The 24,935-nt window shown below is 37.0% G+C and overlaps 4 protein-coding genes across 10 annotated transcripts; 3 read left to right on the forward strand and 1 right to left on the reverse strand.

Annotated features, from left to right (window-relative positions):
- Positions 1-610: 610 nt before the first annotated feature.
- LOC115235452 (sorting nexin-25-like) lies at positions 611-6,450 on the forward strand. 4 transcript variants are annotated; one of them, XR_003884033.1, is made up of 11 exons: positions 611-1,011; positions 1,108-1,418; positions 1,490-1,659; positions 1,742-2,136; positions 2,214-2,637; positions 2,838-3,142; positions 3,225-3,499; positions 3,573-3,706; positions 3,768-4,007; positions 4,300-4,582; positions 4,660-6,450. XR_003884033.1 is itself a non-coding variant. In XM_029807265.1 (11 exons), exons 1-11 carry the CDS (start codon positions 775-777, stop codon positions 4,729-4,731), a joined length of 2,829 nt encoding a protein of 942 aa, XP_029663125.1. In that variant the 5' UTR covers positions 611-774; the 3' UTR covers positions 4,732-6,450. The 4 variants fall into 4 exon arrangements, 2 of the variants coding, with proteins under 2 accessions (XP_029663125.1, XP_029663127.1); XR_003884034.1 differs by having other exon boundaries at positions 3,573-3,673; XM_029807265.1 differs by having other exon boundaries at positions 3,225-3,482.
- Positions 6,451-8,127: 1,677 nt separating this feature from the next.
- On the reverse strand, positions 8,128-12,728 carry LOC115235408. Of its 4 annotated transcripts, XM_029807185.1 has the most exons (11): positions 12,383-12,723; positions 12,091-12,249; positions 11,419-11,544; positions 10,995-11,149; positions 10,777-10,887; positions 10,649-10,709; positions 10,292-10,581; positions 10,081-10,212; positions 9,785-10,006; positions 9,494-9,664; positions 9,239-9,372 (listed from the first exon to the last, which is right to left on the reverse strand). In XM_029807185.1, exons 2-11 carry the CDS (start codon positions 12,213-12,215, stop codon positions 9,365-9,367), a joined length of 1,401 nt encoding a protein of 466 aa, XP_029663045.1. In that variant the 5' UTR covers positions 12,216-12,249; positions 12,383-12,723; the 3' UTR covers positions 9,239-9,364. The 4 variants fall into 4 exon arrangements, with proteins under 4 accessions (XP_029663042.1, XP_029663044.1, XP_029663043.1 ...); XM_029807182.1 differs by having other exon boundaries at positions 8,128-9,664; positions 12,383-12,727; XM_029807183.1 differs by having other exon boundaries at positions 8,565-9,664; positions 12,387-12,728.
- Positions 12,729-13,069: 341 nt separating this feature from the next.
- Positions 13,070-16,455, forward strand: LOC115235410 (pre-mRNA-splicing factor CWC22 homolog). Its single transcript, XM_029807186.1, has 2 exons — positions 13,070-15,480; positions 15,892-16,455. Exon 1 carries the CDS (start codon positions 13,206-13,208, stop codon positions 15,474-15,476), a length of 2,271 nt encoding a protein of 756 aa, XP_029663046.1. The 5' UTR covers positions 13,070-13,205; the 3' UTR covers positions 15,477-15,480; positions 15,892-16,455.
- Positions 16,456-18,678: 2,223 nt separating this feature from the next.
- On the forward strand, positions 18,679-23,794 carry LOC115235411 (ski oncogene). Its single transcript, XM_029807188.1, has 3 exons — positions 18,679-21,421; positions 21,578-21,810; positions 21,895-23,794. The coding sequence occupies exons 1-3, from the start codon at positions 20,312-20,314 to the stop codon at positions 22,781-22,783; spliced, it is 2,232 nt and encodes a 743-aa protein (XP_029663048.1). The 5' UTR covers positions 18,679-20,311; the 3' UTR covers positions 22,784-23,794.
- The last annotated feature ends 1,141 nt before the right edge of the window (positions 23,795-24,935 follow it).

Consider the following 24,935-nt stretch of genomic DNA (forward strand, 5'->3'; position numbering starts at 1 on the left):
CATTAGTGCCGGTCTACAATAGGTGATTTAAGATTTAGCCTTTGTTTTAAGAGAAAAATTACATCGATCCTAGCCTCAAGCTCTAAGCTTTAAAAGATGGGAGTTGGCCAACTCGCTTAGGGCTTAGAGATTAGGGCTTAAGGCAGCGCGAGAAATGTTTAAGGCCGAAAATACGTCATAGTTTAGAGGTTAAGTCATAAGGTTTAGGGCTTAAATCCCCTATTGTAGACCGGCACTAACCGACGGTTAAAATTAGCAGGGTGGCCAACAGAAAATAGAGGTGAAGGAAAACCAAGCATTCTTATCATTTCAGTTGGAACCCTGCTAATTTTAACCGTCGGTTAATCTAACCGAGCTTGGTGAAATTGGCCCTAAACCTGCTACATTCGAAAATGCCATTAGAAAATTCACTAGAGTATCTACAATTTCATTTGTCGAAATCTAGTAAATCTGTTCACTTTTGTAATTTTCACTTCGTTTCAAAGATACACAATCGACTCATCCCTATTCTTTTTTATTCAATGGAATAAACACAGAATAAGTTCCATAGACATAGTATATCTAGACCGAGCGTTTGCCTTTATTTATAAGTTCCGTCTATATATTTTATATGTTTATGGGTGCTAGAGGTATTTAAAAATGGCGAGGCACCTGATATTATTGTTTTGTATTATTAACACGGCGAGATTAAAGAGTATTATTGTCTTGAATATACCTTTACTGATATAAATATTATTGGCTTGTCGTATTATCGTATTATTACTAAAGAGAAACATGGTCCCCCCTGTTATCGTTTGCTTTATACCATTAGCTGTCATAAGTCTGGGAATTGTTACTGGCTGGACCTGCATTCAGTGTTGTTGTCTTTATGTTATATTGACTTGTTCCTGTCTGCTTGTCGGCCCATTAATCATGATAATGATTAACATAGCCCTATCCCCCAAGCACCAGACTGGTTCTAGTTCCATTAAAATCATTACCGAGATGGATGCCTTCCATAACATGCTGATGGTACATGTGCTTTACAAGTGACGCAATTGATATAGTATATCAGTACAATGTCATTATTGTTGTTTGCTCTTAATTGTTGGTTTTTTCTTTTTTTAGAAAGGATACGAGCCCAGATCAGCTACCAGCAAAAAACATATGCGTTATCCTGTGATTTTTACTCGTTTGGTGGATGGTGCCTTGCAGAATCTTTTAGATCTAGTCTTTCAGGACTTTGTCGGTTCTTGGTTAAATGATCTGGCCTTTGGTTCGGAACAATTGATAAATAATATGAAACAGGATGTATGGGGTGCGATACAGAGCCTCCACGATCGTTTATCACATGTTGATCATACTAAATTAGTGGTTTGCAATATAGTGAACAAGCTTACCTTTCACTTCGAAAAGATCAGGATAGCTCAAGCAGCTTCGTAAGCCTCTCTTCCTGGCATATTTAAGGAATAAGATAAGAAGAATAATTTTATTTATTTGTTCTACTTAGATCAGAGGGAGAGGATCCTGTATTTATTTTGTCGGCACATCTAATGTCACCTGTTGCCGAATTGGAGTATTTAAGGAAGATTAGTGAACTTTATATCCTGTTTTTGTTACCACGCAGTTACTCTCTTTCTCCAATCAAATTTCTTTTAAGGGAACTTCTCACATGTAAAAGTAATTTCATTATTATTCTATAAAAAAATCAAATTATTTGATTTCCTATATGTATATATATATTTTTTTTTCTATATTTTAGTCCTGAAACCGGCGATAGATTTAATCACGGATCCCGATTACATCAATCAGAAGATCTTGGCGTATATCGATCAACAACAACTCGCCGAAGCGATGCATAGAAAAACGTACGAATACGCGGAATCCTTCGAGGATTTTATACGTATGATCAAGAGCACTAAGGATTTAGAAGTTCTCAAACATATCAGATATAACATCGTTACCGAGATTATGCAAGCTACCACGATACAGAACGTTAAACGAGCTCAAGGCTTGGATCCTGAGAATAACACGCTCGGAAATTCCGATGCTATTCGAGCGAGAAAACTTAAGAGATACATCAGCCAATTGACGTACGCCAAAAATACGTGCGAGTGTCACATGCAAACGTTGGGATGGGATGGATATCCTCATCAGGTTTCGCATAGAAATATATAACTCTCACGCGAATTGGATTTAACGCGAATTATACATTTCGTAATGATATCTTTTAGGATACGGAGATTTGCGATGCCGCGGAGATTGCGGAAGGCAGGATAATTCCGCTGCAAGCGATTCTGGATAATTTGATTGGCCGACGACATTTGTCTCAATTTTTAGAACAGGTCGCCAGTCAAGGATTGATTGGTTACTGGGCGGCGGTGCAGGAATTACGCACTGCGGATCGATCCAATTGGCATCAATTGGGTGCTGAGATTTTTTATACTTATATCAGATCACCCACCGCCGAGATTAAAGTGGATAAAAATGTCCGAAAGCGAATGGAGGCCTTTCTGTTGGGTGATACGGGACCTAGTATTTTTTACGAGGTTCAAGATGGCGTCGTCAAGACGCTCCAAGACAAATATTATCCATCGTTCCTCGTTAGCGAGCAATATAAAAACATGCAGGAAGCGTTACTCAATGAAAGAGCAGAGGGTCAGTATTATATATAAAATACAAGAGAATTTTAAATTCAATCTAGATAAAAATTATGATTAAATATTAGATTAGATATTAGAGATATTATGTGATTAATATTGATGTGACAATACTAGCTACTAGAAAAGTAGCTTTATTACACGATGTATTACGACTTATTACGTAACGTATTCATAAACTTTTACTTCGTATGTTAGGTTTAGCTGAAGATCATGGGATCGTTGATGGTACATTATCAGAATCTTCAACTTTGCTCGTTGGCGAACGATCGAATTACGCTCGCAGTAAACTGGATCAATTGCAGGAAAAATTGAACAACAAGATGCAAGCTCTACAAGCACTTAAATCCTCTCTCAAGCCCGAGAGCAAAGTACTAAGCATATTGGCGAAAGAGGTCGAATGGTTGCAAGGTGAAAAACGACAATTGGAGGCGCATTTAAATCATACGGAAATGTGGGCCGAACATTTAGGTCATTGGAGAGCTGATGTGCAAAGTGCAGAAGTAAGTATGTATGTGTGTGTGTGATTCTGTATAAAAATTTTTATCTGTATATATTCATACATAAGTTTCATGCCTTGAGTAGATGCCCGATAATGGGGATCCTCCACAATTTGTATTGGTTGTCCACATGGCAGAAGATGAAGACAACGACGAGAGTATATCTAGTGGATGGGTAGTGTTGAGGAAACTGCAAGATTTTCAAGATCTTCATAGAAAACTACGTCAGTTATGTGCTGACGTTAAAAATCTGGACTTACCGTCGCAGCCTCTAAAGTTTTTCGGAAAATCTGATAAGAGCACTCTTGACAAAGCTAAAATGCAGATACAAAAATATTTAAATGTATGTCTCAATGCAACGTACGTCCTTTTTATTTATAAATCTAAACTCTTATACACACTGATACTATTCATCGTTTATTAATTCTTGCAGTTTGTCTTGGAGGATGAAAGGCTTAATCAAAGCGAAGCACTATACGCCTTTCTTAGTCCAAGTTCGGAGCATCTTAAAGCCGTGGCACCGTCTCCCAAGAAGTCTCGTTTTTCTTTATCTACTTTATTCAAAACGTACGCGTCACTAATTTCATCGTATAATCATTGATATATTTGACTTTATAAATTTCCACAGATCTGTTGGTAGTAACGAGCTACGCGATAAAGAAGATGAAGAAGATTATTCGTTGTTATTGGACGATAGTGAGACAGGCCGTACCGGTACGGATAGCTATCTAAATGCTAGCAAGGATGCGATCGCTGAGCCATTGTACACGCTTTTAGGAGAAATTTTCGATTTGCGAGGAGTATTTCGTTGGCTCAGACGGTCTCTCATTACTTTCGTACAGATTACTTATGGACGTACCATAAATAGGTGAAGTATAAAAACAAGAAAAATTTCGTTTATTTGTTTACATGTTAAATAAAAATGTAAATCTTTCATGTACATACATACATAGAAAATAATACTTGAGATATTTTAGGAGAGAGAGAGGTACCTTGTTTTTTTATAAATATTTTATAAACAGAAAGGGGAAGAGAGAGGGGAGGGAGAGGAAGAAAGAGAGAGAGAAAGAAAGTTCTAAAAGTTCTTTAATATTTTGTATTCAAATTATAAAACAAATATTTATCATAAAGTATATTAATATGTCACTTGATTTTTACAGACAAATTAGAGATATTGTCGCTTGGGTGTTTTCCGAGCCGATGCTTCATTATTACATACAATTGTTTATGAAATCATGGTGGCCGAATGGTCAACTCGTGTCCGAGACGGTTTTCCGTACTGACGAGGAGAAACTAAAAACGCGAGGCGAGGCACGTAGGCAATTTCTTAATAATGTACCTGAAGTATTGACCAATCTAGTAGGAGCGCAGAGTGCTCAACGCGGCGCGATTAAAGTTTTCGATTCCCTACAGAACGTGAATTTGAATAAGCAGTTATTTTACGTAAGTCGATCAATTCTTTCGTATTATTGTTAAATATGTATGTGTATGAGCCTCATTTTTTTAAATATTTTTTACAGGATATATTTGAAGTATTAATGTACGAAGTATTTCCAGAATTGCAACATAAACAATGTTCTTTAACGAAATAAATCATCAATATGACATACGAATATGTAATCCCATTTCATTCTCCTTTTAAAGAGAATTTTATCACAGGATGTGTCTATTCAAATCTTGTAAAAAAATTCTCTGAAAATTCTCTGATCTTCCAGATATTTTTGTTCTAAATTCCAGATAAAGAAAATATTTAAAAAATTTTTTGGTGCAATTTCTTCTAAAATAAGTTTTTCTCATTGAGTGTGTTTTCTAATGCTTTTCGTTCATTCGAAGGAAAAATACAAAGTCACATCAATGTTTTTCCAAAACTGCGTTCGGAAATATCACCTGTGTGCACATGAGCGTCGTTCTATCTTTATCCAACTTTTAATAAATAACAAAGATAGAATGACGCTTGTATGCACACGGGTGATGTTTCCGAACGCAGCCCAGGAAGTAGACATCCTGTATAATTTACAGATGCAATAAAACTAGATCCATAAATTAGATAATGATTATGAGTACATGTTAAACATTGAGAAAGATATGTACGTGCATGCATACGATCCTGTAATTCTAAATATAAATGTTCTATTTACATATATTGTGCAATAAAAATCGTTAAATTCTCAATAATATTTCGATTAGACAATTGCAAACAATTTTGAGAAAAAGAAAAGAGTATTCTGATAGTTATAAGAACGGACGAAGTAGTATATATAGATAATGTTAATTATATATCCAGAAGGATGGATTGACTACTTGATGGTAATACATATTTTTTTCTCTCTTTCTACATAACTTTTTTAGTGTACTTTTTTTTAACAATACAAATCATCAATCAATATCAATCTAAAAACGTTAAAATACAAGAAATTGTAAATAGATTTACAAACAATGCTTAGAATAAAGTATAGTAAATGTATAGTTTACTTATATGCGTCTCATATTTTCAGCAAAATAGACTTTATAACAATTCATAAAAATGTACAGTTACATCAACCTATAAACTGAGAAAAGTCTTCGAAATATTATATCAATCTATGCTATCAAACTTGAGCTGGTATAAAAAAATTTATTTATTTCAATGTATTTCGCAACATATCTCATTTTTTCTTGCTTTTGATGTCATAATTTGATGTGACTTCGATGAGGGACCAAGGGCCTCAATTTGATGTATTTCGAGAAATATTGGTTTATTTGATTGGTAATAAATCTAATCGTAGTAATAATGTGGTATTGGCTGATAAATTTAACATATTTATTTTTTGTAATAAATATTTCTCTATTTGCATATATACGAAATTGTATATGTACACTTACTCTCTATATACATATTTAGCAGAAAGTATAAATAAAATATATGTCGTAGCATGTTTTTCTGAAAAAATAATAAGACTAACAATAAGTCTAAAAATTGGCTTGTTTTTTTTTGCAGCAAATAAAAATAAATGTATGCTGCATTTGTTACTTCCTATTGTTTAATTGCGGTTGAATTTATATTCATATAAATTACTTCGGGAGGCCACGGTATTAGATAAATATTATCATTATGCAATATTCTAATTTACAATAAATGTTTAAATAATGTTTAAAAAGTTAATATATATATATTTAAGCTGATTTAGGGATACATACAGATTTTAGTATGGAAATAATAATTTTCTTCAATTCTTATTGTTAGTAATAGAAAGATTTTTTTCCGATTTAATCTAAACTACATTGAGTTACATTCTTATTTTCCAAAAATGTTTTTTTTTTTCTTCATTTTTGTACGAGTTCTTCGACTCGAGATATGGAATGTTCAAAAAAATAAGTTTTAAATTCTCTCTCTCTCTGTTTTATATAATCCTTGCTTCTTTTTATACCTTAATTTTTTTGAAGGATTATTAAGCTGCATTGCATGTGTTTTCAAAAGTGCATTATGGAAAGACGAGTTTTATTACTTCCTCTTTTTTAATTTCTTTTTTTAAGTCTTTAAATTTTTTATTTACTTTTATTTTTTTGACATTTATATTTTTATAGTGTTAAACATTTTTTAAACAGAAATAATTAAATAGTTAATGCAAATTTGTATATTTTTTTATTCTATTTCACTGTTACTTTTTCTCATATCCACTTTCATAAAAATGTCAAAAAAAACCTCATAAACTCTATAAAATTTAGTTAAATAATATCTCAGACACATAAAAAAATTCAGAAATTTTTTTAGAATCTTTAGACGATCCATAATGCGCGATAAAATTCAAGATAGTAAGTATTATATTTGTAATTTTATGCGTCACATGTTTTAATGATATATATATATACAGGGTGGTCCATTTTAAAAGAGCCAGTCAAATATCTCGAAAAATATGGAAGATACGGAAAAACGTTTCAGACAAAAGTTGTTTGGTTCGAAGGGGGACATAAGATGGTGCCATTGATGTGACCTTGGATAGTCATTTGAAGGTCACATGAAGATCATTTTCAATTTCTTAAATGGAAACTCCCATTTTTCATTGTATATTCTTATAACTTATGTTGAGAGCTTTCCAAAACACTATAATAAAGTATTTTTTCATTAAGTACTTTTTGAATTATTTTATATTTTAATCTGACATATATTGATAGAAAAGATAAAATATCTCGTAAAATATCTAGTTCTCGATAATCTTACTGTAATACTTTTATACTAGGCCTAAACTAGTCCCTGGGCCCTAAATCTAGTTGACCAGTCAGATAACTCTTTCAATACCCAAAAACTTTTGTATTTAACATTTTCCTCCAAAAGCTATTCTCTTCGAGATATTTTAGGGTCCCGGTATTTTTTCCGCACTCTGTATGTATTCAACCCAATATAATGATATATATTTTGATTCATATATATTTTACGTGTTCAAATATTTTCTGCATTACATGATATATAAACTTTACAAATATAATTGTCTTAAATTTTATCGCAAATTATAAATCGTCTAAAGAGGCTTTTTTACAATACAAAATTGCACGAAAATTTAAAATATGTACAAATATATATATAACCTATGTTATAAAATATAATTTATATATTCCATATTACAAAAAATAACTAATCAATTTCATTTCTTCCAATTAGAGAAAATCGTTAATTTTGTTAAAATTAAAACTTTTACGTGTTTCAATTTGTATTTTCTCAAAATTTTGATATAATAAATAAATTTATTCGATAATATAATTATGTGAAAAATATTTTAAAAACTATTTCTTTTTCTCAAAATAATCACGTCTTATATTGTTGAATAGCATTTTCTTCCAAACAGTATTAATTCGATGTAAATATTGCCATTTCAATAATTTTCTCTAGCGCTTTTATGATGTCTAAAATAATCTTCTTTATTATTATTAATGTATTTTCTTAAAATTTTAGATTTTTTTCATTCCTCTTAAAGGTCAAAAATCTTTCTTTTTTTTAAAAATATTTTTATCCTTTTTTTATTAAAGACAGATGATAATTTTTTTTTTTAAGTTTTAGTTTGCATGAACAACATTTCAAATGTAATAATACACAATTTCACATAAAAAAGATTTATTTTTACTTGTTTATCAATTATTTTTTAAATTGTAGTTCAAGTTACTGATTTCAGGAATGTATCAGATTAAATATATAATACAATTTAGCTCTTTTTATTCGTAAGCTTATTCTCACTGTCTGTCTCTATCAGTCTTATCCTCATTATCTTATTGCTATCGGTTGTAACTTGATGCATGTTGCTTTTATGCATTAGAAGTTACTCATTGGATCGCAATATACGAGGTTAAATTTCGTTTTTCTTCCAAATTCCAAACGAATTTGAGATGTGTAGAAAAGACACAAAATAATTCGATAACAACGCACACTTGGTGAACGTTGAACAAAATCAGAATGTTAAACCTGAATGTACTCTCCATCGTCAATATCTCCTCCATTATTGATTCGTTCCAAGGAAAGATTCAGATCTATCTTTTTGTTATAAACACTCATCATATTCTTATCCTTTATTTTTTCATAACCGTCCGCTTTTGCATCCGACAGAAAATTATTCACCTGTTCGTAAGGCGGTTCCTCATTTTGTGTGACATTCATGTACCTTACGCTCTCGTAATTTGGATCGCCATGACTCACAGACTCATAATTCGGGTCTGTGTCACTATCACCCGGCTGGCAGACGGATGCATAATTCGGTTCAACTGTATGATGCGGCATGCTTTCGTAATTTGGTTCAGAGTCAGTGTCTTGATCTAACTCTAACTCGTCTCGCCGTCGCAAACGCACCTTCTCATAGCCAGGATCCTCGCTGCTGGCATTACTTACTTGTCTGTGCTTAAATGATATCGAATATGTGTCCGTGCTGTTTCTTGCCAATATCGAAGTGCTTTGAAAATCGATCTCTCGCGAGCATTGTGGACGCAACATGTTGTAGTTTAAATCGGACGATGTCGCCGTGTCGCCTCTCGCGATAGAGTTTCTCTTGCTATTGTTAGAATTAACGGTCTCGTATTCATGATCAATCTTTAAATGAGCCGCGTCCATATCGACTTTAGGTAATCTCAAAATGTTATTGTCATTTTCAACATTAAAGTTGCACGTGTTACTGCTTGTAACAGAATAATACACGAGATCAGGTTCCTTCTTTTGTATTTCCACGGACTCATGGCTGCACCATGATGCCCGGCTGACCTCAAGACTCAATTTTCTGCAAATATTTGCTTCAGAATGTAGAACATTATTAGAGTTTAGATGAGTATCGTTTTGCTGCTCCTCTATCTCCTTTTTTTTCTTCATCACTTTTGCGTACATGTCTTCGAGCGACTTACCCACTGATAGCGAAGATCTCGATTTGTCATCGCTTTTACTCTTTTTGTCAACAATCGCGTACCCTTCCGCGGTTGCTTCAGGCGGTGGTGGTAGAGGAGAATTTGCTTGACGTTTCTCGGGTTTGGGTGATCCCGGATTAATAATGGAACTATTGGCACTCGACGATGATGCTGCAAAAGAGAAAAGTAATTTGTTGTATTTATTACTCGATAACACAAGAAAAGTAACTATATTTTATTATTTAATTATTAACTTACTAGAAACTAATAATTATTACGAGCTTTTGTTACCTTGCCTGGAATGAGCATGTGCAACATAACGTAAACTATCAACACTTGGCGGTTGTGGTGCAGGACATGTCTCTTCTGTGCGCAAAAAAGGTTGACAAAATATCGTTTGCTCGTGTTGTGCATGTCTTTCGACTTCTGACATCATCGGTTGAATTTGCGCATATGTTTCACTACCACTAGTATATACTTTATCTTGCTCATCTATCGCGGCATACATTTCATCTATGGGATAGTCACAATGCAAGAGCTTTTTATGTATTACATCGTGATATACCGCAACTCTAAAATTTATTTACCTGAATCATCAGAAACAGTGGTATAATGAGAATCAATAATTGGTCGACTGGATTGATTTTGTCTGTAAGTTGCTTTAGTCTGTGCAATTATATTAGCTAACGGTTCCCTTACGCTTATGCTTGTGTACCCTTCTACATATAAAAAAAAAATCAGTAATTATTAATTATTAAAAAATAAAATTGCAAAGAGAGAAAAAGGTAAGCAATTTACTCGAATCTTGGGAGTCTCCACTGAAGTGCTGTTGCAGGCTATTATGTTGGGATTGTGACGAGTGTGGCAATAACATTAAGAGAGGCGGCGTCATATAAGGTAAGTCTTGATTAGCCTGTATACTACCGGAGATAGCATTAGCGGCTTGAATGTCGGAGTGCAATTCAGAGTTAAAAAGCGAATTGTGCGAGGATGATCGGCGAGTTCGCGGCGGCGCAATCGGATTTCCGCCCAATTGACTCGTGGATGTTGATGGATTTTCAATATTCGTGACTTGATTAACATTAATTCTACAAAATATTAAAAAAATGTATACTTTGTAAAAGATAAAGTACAGATATGATAAATAGATAATACCTATTTACTTGATTAACCTCAGTCTTCTGAAAGTTTTGAAGTTGGGCATAAGGATGTTCAACTAAAATAAATATCAGAATGTTATTAACCAATTAAGAAACACAAGAAAAATTTAATAATTTGCTTACTATTATCAGAGATAGGAGATGCAAATCTTGCATATTGATGAGACGTATCTTGTATCAAAGAACTTTGCTGAACAATTTCCGGTGTTTCCCTTTCACATATCTGTTCTTGTACTGAAATAATAAAGTAAAAAAAAAAATATATAACAAAATTTAGTTTCAATTTTAATAACATTAATATAATTATTTTTCTCGTTTTATTAATCTAAAAGCAATATTACCCGCATCTTGGACTGTAGCATATAATTCTGAATGGTCTCCTACAGTCTCAGTAGTCTCATAAATATCTTGTGCTATAGAACCCACCATATCATCATGTTCTTTGCTTTTATCTTTTGGAATGTCTGGAAGACTTCTGTTGGCACCTGTCGTAGTTCTACATAAATAAAATAATTTATTTAATAAAAATAAGAATACGCGTGCACACACACACAAAATATATCTTAGAAATAAAATCTTAAAATATCTCTTAGAATATCTTAGAAATTTATTATATGTTTGCAAGACAGTACAGTATTAATTAACAAGACAAAGTCATTCTAAGAAATAATCTTTAATTTTCTTTTTATCGCAATAGAAAATTAGAAAATAAACTGATTGAAAATTTATTTGCTAGAAAATTACAGTAATTTTTTAGATAAAAACCTTTTCCCACCATCGTTGACATCTTGGGTAATAATTTGGGATACATCCAATGTTGGAATTCTGTTGAAACTATCTGTTTCAGAATTATTCAGTGTTACCATTCCAGCAAGTCCCAGAAATTCATTCCTATCATGATATGATTATAGTTGCATAACAAATGTCAAATTGTGAATTGGCTGTATTACACACACACATATATATATATATATACATACATGCATGATATGTAAGATCCATTTATAAAAAATTTAATATTTATAAAAAAAACTAAGATTTATAAAAAAATAATGAATATACAATGTACTGAAAAATCTGAATTTATTAATCTATTAATTATCATTAAGAGGATGCCGGATACCGACAGAATGCGAATATTAGTACATTCAATATACGTGCTATATGTTAAAAAAAAATATTCCATTAACAAAAAGTATCTCATATTTTGTTGTGTTCAATTGTTATTGATAAGAATGTATAATTATATAATTATTTATGAATTATTTATAAACTACATATATTATAAGCCGGGCTTGCAGAAATTAAGCTTATAAAAGACGCAACAGAACGGAAGTTGCCGCAAAATCATAATTGAATTTACTGGCATACTGCTAGCGTTTTACTATCTGATAAAATATATAAGTCAAGTTAATAATAAAACTCTGGCATACTCACTTGTTTTCATTCCGTCGACAGCTGCAGATACAGGCGGCAATCAGGCCAAGGAATGACAGCAGGGCGCCGACCGATACAACCCAATAACACCAAGCATCTTTCTCTTCGAAAAAAGAGTATATCATATTATAGGCTTCCCGTTGATTGTGTTCTCGTATCCTGAAATACCCGAAATCGAGAACGCTGTCAGTCCATTGCGCGTGAGATAACCTCAACGCGACGTGGAACACACCCAGCGCTGAAGCGCTGTTAGTATCCACACCACCTACTGCTTCGGTTTCATTTAATTTACCTACAATAACGTTTGTCGCTCGCATGACCGATGTGAAGATTGTATCTTTCAGTTGCACTTTGAAGACTTTGTTACAGCTTTTTTTCTTTAAATTTTATAAAACATAGTACGGCCCAATTAAAAGGAATATATCCGCAAACGAACTAACAATAAGCTCATTACGAGCTGTTCGGAATGCAGTTCGACACTCATTATATGATTTTATTATCGCATGTATCTCGCCCAGTCGTTTTCGATTAATTGCAACGATACATGTGAATAATTAGCATTTTATCTCGTCCACTTTATATTACTATCTTTTTCACAATTTCTATATTATAATACACTAGACCGATAGCATCCTTTGTTCTTTACATATAAATGTATGATAAATGGCCGCGTTCAGCAGAGGCTGCGTTTAGCCCGTATCAGACCACGCATTGAAAATTGAAGATTGAAGATTAAAGATTGGAATTTGACTAATCAGAACAAAAGGAACTAAACTTTCTTGTTCTGATTGGTCAAATTTCAATCTTGAATCTTCAATCTCAAATCTTCAATGTGTGGTCTGAAGGCTGGTTTATGCAGGCCGTAACTGTTAATTTATGCCGGAACCGTTAAAGTTTAACACTAGGATTACAATGCTTTTGTTCATAATGACATTATGAACTAAACGTTACGTCTCTTTCTAATAAAGCCTGATTGGTTGGCAAAAAATCTGCAGTACTGCTGATCCAATCAGGCTTTATTAGAAAGAGATGGAAGTGACCTCATATTATCCGCTTTTCACTATACTCGTGCGACTCCCTTTCCACTGCCATCAGCAGTCCATTCTCCATTCTATATGTCGATGGCACAAGTGAGCATAAGTGAGCATAAGCATGAGGTTATGTACACAAGGAGAAAAATGAAGAGATCGCACTCAAAACGAAACGAAGAGGAGATCGAGGAAAGCTATCGCAAACGAAGAGATTACAAACGCAATGACAATCGTAAGGAGTCTAGGCATAACGATGACCACAGTAGTTCCAGGTGCGGTGAACACAGAAGTTTCAGACGAGACAGTAATCATCGAAGTTCTAGACGTGACGATGATCATCGGCGTACTAGACGCGATGATCACAAAAATCTTAGATACAACGACGATCGTAAGGATAATAATGGCGAAAGGGGCAGAAAGCAGAATTTGCCGGAAGAAGAAGTAGGAAGTAGGTATTATGGAGAACCGGATAAAACGCAAGAGAATGTAGAGGAAGTTAGGCAAAAGCGTACAGTGGATCTTCTGACTTCAAAGACGGGAGGTGCGTACATTCCACCTGCCAAATTGCGTATGCTCCAAGCAGAGATAACTGATAAGTCTGGAGCTGCTTATCAACGTATTGCATGGGAAGCGTTGAAGAAGTCTATCCATGGTTATATTAATAAGGTTAACACTAGTAATATAGGAATCATAACAAGAGAATTGTTGCACGAAAACATTGTTCGTGGTAGAGGTTTGTTGGCGCGTTCTATTATTCAAGCGCAAGCTGCTTCTCCAACATTCACTCCAGTTTATGCAGCACTAACAGCTATAATCAATTCCAAGTTCCCTGATATAGGTGAATTGGTATTGACGCGTCTCGTTCTGCAATTTAAACGTGGGTTTAAAAGAAATGATAAACCTTTGTGTATATCCTCAGGCACATTTATAGCACATTTGGTTAATCAAGGTGTAGCCTATGAAATTATTGCTTTAGAAATTTTGACTCTGTTATTGGAAACACCAACAGATGATTTCGTTGAAGTGGCCATAGCATTTTTGAAGGAATGTGGCATGAAGCTGACAGAGGTTTCGCGAAGAGGTGTAGAAGCCATCTTTGAGATGTTAAGAAACATACTACACGAAGGACAATTGGATAAGCGAGTTCAATATATGATAGAAGTTATGTTTCAAATCAGAAAGGATGGATTTAAGGATCACGAAGCTGTTCCCCAAGAATTGGATCTTGTGGAAGAGGAGGATCAATTCACCCATTCGATAAGATTAGATGACGAGATGGATACGCAAGATATATTAAATGTGTTCAAGTTTGATGTAAATTATCTTGCTAGCGAGGAGAAGTATAAGCAATTATGTAAAAAGATTCTTGGTTCAGATGTCAGTGATTCGGAAGATAATGATGAGAATAGAGAAGATGACAGTTCGGACGAAGATAGCAGCGCGGAACAAGTCGAAGGAAAGAAAGATGTAATATTTGATAATACAGAAACAAATCTGACCGCACTTCGTCGAACTATATATTTGATGATACATTCCTCGCTCGATTTCGAAGAATGTGCACACAAGTTGATGAAAATGCAACTGAAACCCGGACAGGAGATCGAATTGTGCCACATGTTCTTGGACTGCTGCGCGGAGATGCGAACGTACGAGAAGTTCTTTGGACTTTTAGCCGTTCGGTTTTGCGCCATCAATAAGATGTACGTAACACCATTCGAGCAAATCTTCAAAGATTCCTATCATACGATACATCGTCTCGATAGCAACAAATTGCGGAACGTGTCGAAATTTTTTGCCCATTTACTATTCACGGATTCCATTTCGTGGAGCGTACTGTCGTGTATAAAATTGAACGAGGAAGATACCACTAGTTCTAACAGGATATTTATTAAGATTCTGTTTCAAGAACTCTCAGAGTATATGGGTCTAGCAAAACTGAATGAACGAGTCAAGGATGCAACACTGCAAGAAGTGTTTGAAGGACTATTTCCTAGAGATGATCCGAAAAATACGCGTTTTGCAATTAACTTTTTTACTTCAATTGGTTTGGGTGCTTTGACTGATGATTTAAGAGAACACTTAAAATCCCGTTCAAAGCCGACTACCGTACCAGCATTAAACGCTCAAGAGAATGAACTCTCCAGTTCCGATGAATCTACTTCATCATCTAGTTCCACCTTGTCTAGTTCTACAACAACGGATTCTTCTTCATTATCATCAGAGGATGAAATTTCGGCAAAGAAGAAAAATAAACAAAAAGGAAAGAAATCTAAATCAAAGGACAAAAAGGAAGAGAAACACAAAAAGATGCAAAAGAAAAAAAAGAAAAATAAGACGACAAAAAGGAATAAATAAAATAGTTGAGTATAAATCAAGTTTCAATATCTTATATATTACTTATAACGTATTATTTTTTTAAATTTTATATAACTGTACTTATATATAACTTATATTATGTACTTATATATATGTGTATGAGATATGAGCAACCTATTCTTTTTAAATATTTTATTAGATTGTTCCACAACATCTTTGGAGTTTTTATAATTATAATATGCACGATTATTTAGAAGAGAACAATATTTATTGTTTATTACACAGAAAAATTGTATATTTTCGTCATTATTATTTAATTTTATTTTGTAATTTTAACATTTTCAAAAGATGGCAAAATATCTATCGCGCAATTCTAAGTATATCAACACACACACACACACACACACACACACATATATATATATATATAATTTGATTTCAACATAATTTTCAGGCTAATATCTTCCAAACATTTTTGTATGTACAAATCATGAAGTATGGCACCCAGCTGTCTATTTCGAGGAAGAGCAAAGATGAAGAGTGCGCCATCAATATCATCGAAGTTTCGCGATACTTCATCCTGACAATGAATACAAGATGGCAACGATACTAAGCATACTGTATTTTGCGTAGTCGTCGGTTCACGGGCATATGCATATGTGTATGCTGCGCACCGCACCGCATGGAGTGCGAGTGTGACAGAGAGATGCGCACAAGAGAGGGAGAGATACGCAAGCTATTTTGACGGGAAGGCCACATAACTAGACGGCGGCAGCGTCCGATTCACATGAATGCGCGTGCCGCCGCGGACGACAGCACGTCGTAACCGAGCTATGCGCATTATGCTCTACTTGTATATGAATGTGTACGTACACGCACACGGCATACACACTTGCTCTTCTTGAGTGACAAAGTGAGGGACTACACAGAAACGTAATTGGAATTTTTCAATCGAATCGAGAGCAAAACGCGCATGTAATATAAATTTCTAATTAAAATAAAATTATTCTACGATTATTTACTTTATTTTCTTGTAACTCTTTATATAAGAATTATTATAAGTGTGTGTGTGTGTGTGTACTTGTCGGACACCCTGTATATACAATATCGAAGAACTAAATGAGATCCTCCTAGTGAGTTTAATGCTTGTAAATATCGTTTTTTCCCGTTGTTTCTTTTGTCACTACATAAACCGAGTAGAATCCAGAGACGAAGTTCGCGCGCAGAGTCGTACCGAAATATTTACTGCCAGCAGACTTCTATCTTTATATTAGTATCATATCTACGCAATCTGTATTTATATATAAGATGTTAATTAATTCGCGCCTATTAAATACTACATAGCGATATCTCTTCATAAAAAATAAATCGAAAAGAGTCCTAAACCATTTTTTTCTACTATGTTACTTTACTATTTACTTACTGTTCTATTTAATTTTAAATGGCTATAAGTAGACGTAACTGATATGAGTTTACTAGCAACTTCCGAGTTCAAATCTGTTGTTGCCAATCTGCTGACATACTGCGCGCATTTTGCTTACTTGGACGTCTCGAATGTTCCTAGAATATATACATAATATACTTTTACCAGCTTTTACGATATTTTTGGAATATTTTCAAAATCTACATCTGATATGTGGGCAGTTAATATTTGCAATTTGCTAACAATTTACCGAATAAATCTGTTGACATATATTGCGCACATTTTGCTTATTGGATTGGCGGGTATGCAAATTAATTAATACTCTGTATATTATAGCTATAAAAGGAAAATGACGCGTTAAAAGATCAAAGAAATTAGTGTAAAATCAATCGGCTCTCAGATAATACAAGATGAATATGCGGATTCTATATAATGACATCATTCATTTGTGTTTACTTAATTCGGCATTGTTTGCTACACAGGCGTGGCGGTGCGCAGTAGGTAGCCGATTGTCGCGAGAAGATGGAGGGAGAAAGGGAGGAGCAGCCGCGATGCTTATAGAAGGGAATGAGATGGGTATACGGAGTTTACGGTGATTTTTTTACCACTACGTGAACGCATACACACACACATATACAGGGTGTCCCAAAGCACCCTTGACAACGCTTGTGAGCAGGTAGAGCACAGCAAACTGAACAGAAAGGTCCTGTACCATTTTTTTCTATAACGCTTAATGTTGTGCTGAGGCCCTAACATAACACTCAATTGCTAAGATATTTGACATTGAAAAAGGGGGTAAGGCAAAGAGAAGAATGCGCGCCAAATAAAATACATGTTGAGCAAAAAGTACAATCGGTCTATACGTAATTTCTTGACATATGATATATAACAGCTGGTTGGGAATTCACACAGCGGGCTGCACGCTGGACCACATTCAAAAACATCACCCGTGTGCACACGAGCGTCGTTCTATCTTCGTTCAACTTTCAGTAAATAACAAAGATAGAACGATGCTCGGTGCACATGGGTGACGTTCTCGAACGCAGTCTAGCACATGTGCACGTATACACGGTTGTGCGAAAAGCTCGCGATAACAGTACGCACGAGCGTCACACTCGGTCTAGATATACTATGTCTATGGAAACTAGTCTCGTTCGTGGACAACGCATTGAGAGAGGAAGAGAAAGAGAAAGAGAGAGGAAAAGAGCTAAAAGATCAGGACTCCTCTGCTCGCACATGAGAGCAAAAAAGACTGCAAAATGGAAATGCGAGAAAAGTACGGATAGAGCGAGAGCCACGCAATATCTACAATATACAGGTCGTCGTGCACGATGAAAGCGCGAGGGATGAGAAAGAATTTGCGCGAAACGCATAGGTATATGTACACATCGCGGAAGTCTGTCGTCGCTTATTAGTGTCTACGCATAAATGAAGAAATTAAGAAAGATAAAAAAAAGAAAATATATATATTCGCGATGGAGAATTCGTGCATTCACATCATCGGTGGATGTGTCCATTCGCTTGTACGTCTCCTCTAGAATCGAAACAAACATCATTATCGGCATCTCTCGTGACGCTGAAAAAAAATATGCAAGTTAATCAATTTTCTTGCAAGTGTCCGAGTCCGATATCGGTTGTCTCGTCCACACTTGTTTGTCAGTGCGTGTTCCGTTACCACCGACACTACCATACCACTGCCACTGTGCCACTACCACCGCCACTACCACTACCACTGCCACTGCCACCGCCACCGCCACCGCCACCGCCACCGCCACCGCCACCGCCACCGCCACCGCCACCATCGCCGCCGCCGTCGTCGCCGCGATCGATACGCCATTGCGTCGCGACGTGCCGACGGGTAAATTACTCGTTTGACGACGGTAGTCGTGCTGGTGGTCGCGCTCCAATGATGCGATAATATTCGCTGAACATCGGATGTATCATCGTCGACATCCTCGTTGTTATTGGCGCGCGGAGTGGTGTTATTTGCGGCGGCGCAGCGTCCCGATAGCGATCGTCGGCAACGACGACGACGATGTTTCGGTGGTGACGCGACGGCGGGGACGTCGTCAACGGGACAATGATAAGATGTACCGTTCGCGACGACGATGCGCTGCAATGCAGTGACGGAAAAAGCGATGTGATAGATAAATAGAAAATGTACACGCGTGTGCAATTAAGTGCGAAAAATAAATAGATTTACATATGTAAGGACATGTGTTATTTCGTTGGCCGTGAATTGCGTTCAATAAGACTATAAGAGTCTCGGCCCATCATGAATCGTCGGTCCGCCGTGACTGTGCGACTCGAATCCCTGCCATCGTCGTGCTTCGAATTCGCGGCTACAAGAACATCGTGTTGAAAACCGCTGTCGCTGCCATAGAAGGTGGAGGAAGAAGAGGAGAAGGAGGAAGAGAAAGAGAAAAAGGTTGAGAAGGGGCGGAGAGGAGGAAGAGGTGGAGGACGAGAAGGAGAGGAGGAGGGCAGTAGCAAGGAACAAGGAGGGAACTTGCGACGGAATTGAAGGGAACTCGCGATCGCGAGGAGACTCCACAGAGGAGACGCACGCTGCGTGTGCGATATTCGCGTACTCGCGCGCGCACGAAAGAGAGAGAGAGAGAGAGAGAGGGAGAAAGAGAGCGCAATATCATAAACAAAGGGAAAGAAAGAAATGGATAACGAGTGACTTTACGATGTACGTGGAAGTGGTGATGGTGTCGCGGGATCGCAGCGGTAGCCGCATCGTTGTCTTCATCAGCGACGCAATGCAACAACGAAGGGGGCGAACGTAGGGAGGAAGAAAGGAAGAAGGCGCGAACGGGTTATACGCGTGTAACTCTGTCTCGCGTGAGACGAGCGAGCGAGCGAGTGAGTGAGCGAGTGAGCGAGTGAGTGAGTGAGTGAGTGAGTGTGTGTGTGAGAGAGAGAGAGAGAGAGAGGAGAATCTCGTAATGCGCGCGGGTTAAAAACCTCATTCGGAGATGGACCCGGTCTTGTCTCGCGACTCGGCACTCGACACGGAGTCGATTCGCGAACGAGCGCGAAAAATGCGAAGAGTACGTGCCACGACGACGAACATCATCGCGACGATTGTAACGCGCTACTAGGCCCGAGTGACATGGAAGTGAAATTGCGAAGAAGGCGAGTCATGCCGATTGTTCCAATGTACGGTTCAACCGTACTTTTGATGTCTGTGACATAAGTTTACTGTGGAATAGTTTTGAAGCGTATAATATAAAATCTAATGTGTGTTTATATATATATAATCGAGATAGAGGGAGACGAATGTGAAGAAATTCGCCGAACGCCAAACGGCGAGAGCGTACGTTAGAGAGCGGCGGGCGATACGTTCTTCGGTCGTCACCCTCTTCCCCGAAGGCGGGGCGGAGGGGCGGGAAGGGGAGGGGGATATATTTCCCGGGATACCGACGACGACACGCGCGCAGTAATAATGGAGACATTACTGCCCGGTAACACTGGTCAATCGTACAGTCCACAGTTGAAGACCGTTCTGAAGACCTATCAGCTGTCAGCTGTGAAGAGCCTGCAGGGTCCAAGCTCGGCCCTGCTGGGCATGGACTGTAAGGTCTTGTTACATGAGCAACAATCGGCAACCTCGTGCTTCTCACCACCCGCTAGTCGTCCGGCGACCAATTGCGCCTTGGAATCGCCCGGGGAATCGCAGGTGCCCGAGAAAGATGTCGTCGAGAAGGAGGTACAGCGCACAGCGACACCCGTTCCACCCTCCGGTAACAAGATCTCCCGGTCGTTGGAAGATTCGGACGAGGATCGTCCCGTGGCGGCGGAGCGTCTCAAGGGCGAGAAGCGCGAGCTCGAGTTCCAAATACCGATATTAACGGCGCCTGATCAGAGCTGCTCCGAGAGATGCGAGACGATCCTCGAAGGCGAGAGGATATCGTGCTTCGTGGTAGGCGGCGAGAGGAGGTTATGTTTACCTCAGATACTGAACACGGTGCTGCAAGACTTCTCGCTGCCACAGATCAATCAGGTGTGCGACGAGCTGCAGATCTATTGTTCGCGCTGCACCCGAGATCAGCTCGAGGAGCTCAAGCATTCTGCCATTTTGCCGCATAATGCTCCGTCTTGCGGTCTCATTACTCAGACCGACGCCGAGAGGCTTGTTAGTGCTTTGCTGTTACGAACAGAATCCTGCGACCCTGCTCAAATCGGCCAGACACAGGACTGTTTCGATAAGAAAGCGTGCGGTAAAAACGAGGATGAGGAGACGATTGTCAAGTTCAAGGTGTATCATGAATGTTTTGGTAAGTGTAAGGGTATCTTTGATGCCGAACTCTTCGAAACGGATGATTCTGTGTGCATCGAGTGTCTCGAGTGTGGCTACCAGTTCTCTCCGCAACGCTTTGTGAGACATGCTCACAGATCTTTGGAGAACCGTACCTGCCACTGGGGTTTTGATTCAGCAAATTGGCGGTCGTACTTGTTGCTCTCTCGTGATCAACAACATTACAACAAATCGCTTATTCTTTTTCGTGAACTGAAGGAGAGGCATCTTGTGTTAAACTCCAAGCGAAAACTAGAGGTATTCCTACTAATAATGCAATTCTCTTTAAAGATTAGATCAAAATATTAATATGTTACAAAGCTGTATATTATGATAGCGCTTAATATAGTACTAGAGATAAGATTTAACATCATAAATGTATCTGGAAAGAGTACACGCAACTATTTGTTTCAGTTGCGACACGAACATGAGAGATTAGCCAAACGCACAAAAAAAGACATAGGGAAGGATGACTGTCCTGGAATTTATAACGGCAATGGACTAGGGATATACCATCCTATATCTCAAATAGCTACTGCAGCTGACCCATATTTGCAAATGCAATGGGCAGTTTTTGAACTCGCTGCTAGGGGCGCGTCCGCTTTTCGACCTTGGAATGCTGCAGGCAATTGCAAACATAGAGACAAGTAAGTATTGTAACTCACACGTAGCATATGTGTATGTTTTATGTTCAAGCAAAGAAATGACAATTTTATCGTTTTTGTTGATAGTTCATCGTTGCTGCCTGCGTATCTTAGTCGAGGTCCACCTGTACTGCAGCATCCTGAACGAGTCATCCCACTTTCGGAATGCGAGCGCTTTGAACCGCACTTTCAGCCTAACGTGGCGCTAGCGCCTATATCAACGCCCACTCAGATGGGTCAGATACCGCCTCTTTCTTCCGTTCATCAACAACGACGGCATCATCACGAACATCGCCGTCACAGTCATCGTTCGACGAGTCCCACGAGCGAGAAGCAGGAACTGCTGTCTGCCGATGTCAAGTTGGAGAAAACATCGCCGAATCAAGCTGTGGCTGTCGATTCTTATCCCATATATTATATGTCCGATGCAAGTCAAAAAGAAACTGTACTGCCGGGGAAGGAGAAAAAGGAAAAAGAGGGCGAGGAAGAGGAGAGTAGTGCAGCAGTGACATCGTCTACGGTGACCGTAGAGCCTCTTCCACTGGCGGCCTCTTCAGAGGTCGGCACTTCCTCACCGTCTGAAAGCGATTCCGATTCAGACGGTACTGCGGCGGCCGATCTTGAGGAACGATTGAGAGTGCTGAACGTACCACAGGATATAATAGAGCTAGCGCGTCGCGTGGCGTCGGAGAACGCGCAGCTGCGACGTCATCGGCAGTCGGACGCGCATGAGATCTCGAAGCTGCGTAGTCAATTGCACATGCACAAGTTACAGCAACAGCAATCCACGATCGTCGTGGAAATTAGTGAGAATCGAGACAAGAAGGAAGACGCTTCGGCAATGGTGCCACGTGCCAGCGCGGCTGACAGCACTGAGAGCTGCAATGAAGAGACCGACGCTACGGATTTACCACCGAATAATAAAGAGTCTGAGCCTGCCAATGTGTTAGTGACTAATAACGAGTCGGATCAGTGATTAGGATAACATATGCGAAAATTATTTAATACATACAACTGCTCAGCGATTACCGCGATTACGACGCTTATCCGAATAAGCATGTACTGAATTTAGAGTACGTTAGGTGTGTGTATGTTGTGTAGTATAGAGTCTTTTGTTATTTTTGTTTATCAATAGCATTATTTTTTGAGGAAAAATGAATTGAAAAGTCCTTAACCATTTTTTTTCTACGATGTTTAACAAAAAAGGAATTATTAAATAAGGCAAGCTCAATCATGTATGTAGTCATCACGCACACTATCAAGCGCGCGGCTCGCGGACATACATCCGTCTAACAAATGGCGCTGATTAAGTTAATTTTATTTGATAATTTCTCTTTCATTAAGTATCGCAAGAAAAAATGATTCAGGACTTTTTGATTCATTTTTCATCAAGAAATGACACTATATAATTGATGGGCACGAATTACGAAAAACTCTGTATATAAATATGATGATTCTAAACGAAACGAAAAATTATCTAGATTTATGTGATATGCGACGAGCCTTTAAACGTTATCGCAATTATTTCGAACTTTTTATTAGGTAAGTAAACCACACGTGCTATCCAACTTAAAACATCGGGTTAATAGAGTCCTTGCTCTTACTTAGCGAAATTTAAACCGACCGACCACTATCGGCAAAGATAGCTTCATGTTTCATTATTATGCGTGATAGGTTCACTTCCTGTTTTCATTTTAGCATTTCGCAAAGAACGAAAAAAAATACTTTTCGAGTAAATTTCAGTTTGTTAAATCTATAGTCGTAATGACAAACATGTTACTCCGTTGACATCTTTTATTTTTCAGTCATAAGTTAGCGGATTAGAAAGAGTGATACTCCCGGTGAGAGATGTGGGAAACCGATGCCACGAATTGGATAGCCATGTTAAATATACTTCTATTGATCGATTTTTTTTATTGAAGTCGAATGTAAATATTGTATTATAACGAAACAGAGAAGAGATTACATTTAAGGAATTATACCGCGCCAATTATAGATTGCTTTCCATTCACATCTTGGTAGTCATTTGATCGCGATAATGTAAATACATTGTGGCATCATATATGTTTATAATTAATTATATACTATCATGACGAAATAATGCTAAAGTACAAAAAACCTAGGTGCTATATTATTATTCTAGGTATGCTATAAGCAGAAACCTAGGTGTGTTCCAGCAGCTCGTACTACATTGTAATTTACCCAGAACGTTATATACATGTTACGAATCGAATCGCTACGAATACAATCTTGTGATTTGTGTATATAAGTGGGATCTGCTTTTTTATTCGAAAAAGCTCGGTCTAAGCCTAATGATGTCAATAAGAAAACAAAGTTTGGATATTTGAAAATTATTTATTTGATACATGCAGTAGGACCATAATTTGAATCATTGTTGATAATAACATATTCAATTGTTTTTGCATTTCCAATCATTTAAGATTAAAGTTATCAAACTGTTTAATTTATTGATGGCATGAGGGAAGAGAACACAGTGATGATTTATAAGATTATTTATGTAATGGATCGTCGACGATCGTAGTTCTTTTTTTTTTATTATTTCTTTTTTTTCTAAACAAAGTATTCTAAATTTTTCTATAAAATATATATGCTTTTCTTTCAGGATATACAGGGTAAGGTACCTAACATTAGAATCTGAAATATCTTTGTTATTTTTAAGAACGCAAAAAAATTTCTAAAGAGAAAAATGTTCGCTTTAAACGGATAAATAATCGATACAATAAATAACAATAACAAACACAATTCTTTTCTCAAAATTATATTTTCTAAGGTATCCAGCTTATTTTGATGGGCTATTCTTGAGACTGGTGATGGCATTTTTTTAAGCAATTGTATATGTTTCTGTTATTTGTGATGTAGCTATAAAAAAAAAAGAAATTCAATCATGTATTGGTTGACCTTCAGATGAATCCTTCAGAGATGAAAAGTTAATCTTTATAAAATTATAATTTATTTTGCAGCCGCAGTATAATGTTTTAAAAAATGTTTATTTGTATTATTTATTCTTTTAAAGCAAACATTTTTCTTTTTAAAATTTTTTTTTGCATTCTCAAAAGTAATAGAGATATATTTCAAGTTCTAACTTAGATACTTCACTCTATATATTA

This window comes from Formica exsecta, unplaced genomic scaffold (genome assembly GCF_003651465.1).
Source record: "Formica exsecta isolate Colony F162 unplaced genomic scaffold, ASM365146v1 scaffold222, whole genome shotgun sequence".
Classification (NCBI taxonomy): Eukaryota; Metazoa; Arthropoda; class Insecta; order Hymenoptera; family Formicidae; genus Formica; species Formica exsecta.

Coding starts and splice junctions, on each gene's coding strand:
- LOC115235410 (XM_029807186.1), top strand. CDS start 13,206: ATGTCGATGGCACAAGTGAGCATAAGTGAGCATAAGCATGAGGTTATG.
- LOC115235452 (XM_029807265.1), top strand. CDS start 775: ATGGTCCCCCCTGTTATCGTTTGCTTTATACCATTAGCTGTCATAAGT. Junction 3,707..3,767: donor TTATCTACTTTATTCAAAAC/GTACGCGTCACT, acceptor AAATTTCCACAG/ATCTGTTGGTAGTAACGAGC. Junction 4,008..4,299: donor TATGGACGTACCATAAATAG/GTGAAGTATAAA, acceptor TGATTTTTACAG/ACAAATTAGAGATATTGTCG.
- LOC115235411 (XM_029807188.1), top strand. CDS start 20,312: ATGGAGACATTACTGCCCGGTAACACTGGTCAATCGTACAGTCCACAG. Junction 21,422..21,577: donor ACTCCAAGCGAAAACTAGAG/GTATTCCTACTA, acceptor TATTTGTTTCAG/TTGCGACACGAACATGAGAG. Junction 21,811..21,894: donor AATTGCAAACATAGAGACAA/GTAAGTATTGTA, acceptor TTTTGTTGATAG/TTCATCGTTGCTGCCTGCGT.
- LOC115235408 (XM_029807182.1), bottom strand. CDS start 12,215: ATGATATACTCTTTTTTCGAAGAGAAAGATGCTTGGTGTTATTGGGTT. Junction 11,150..11,418: donor GTCAACGATGGTGGGAAAAG/GTTTTTATCTAA, acceptor TTATTTATGTAG/AACTACGACAGGTGCCAACA. Junction 10,888..10,994: donor TGCTACAGTCCAAGATGCGG/GTAATATTGCTT, acceptor TTATTATTTCAG/TACAAGAACAGATATGTGAA.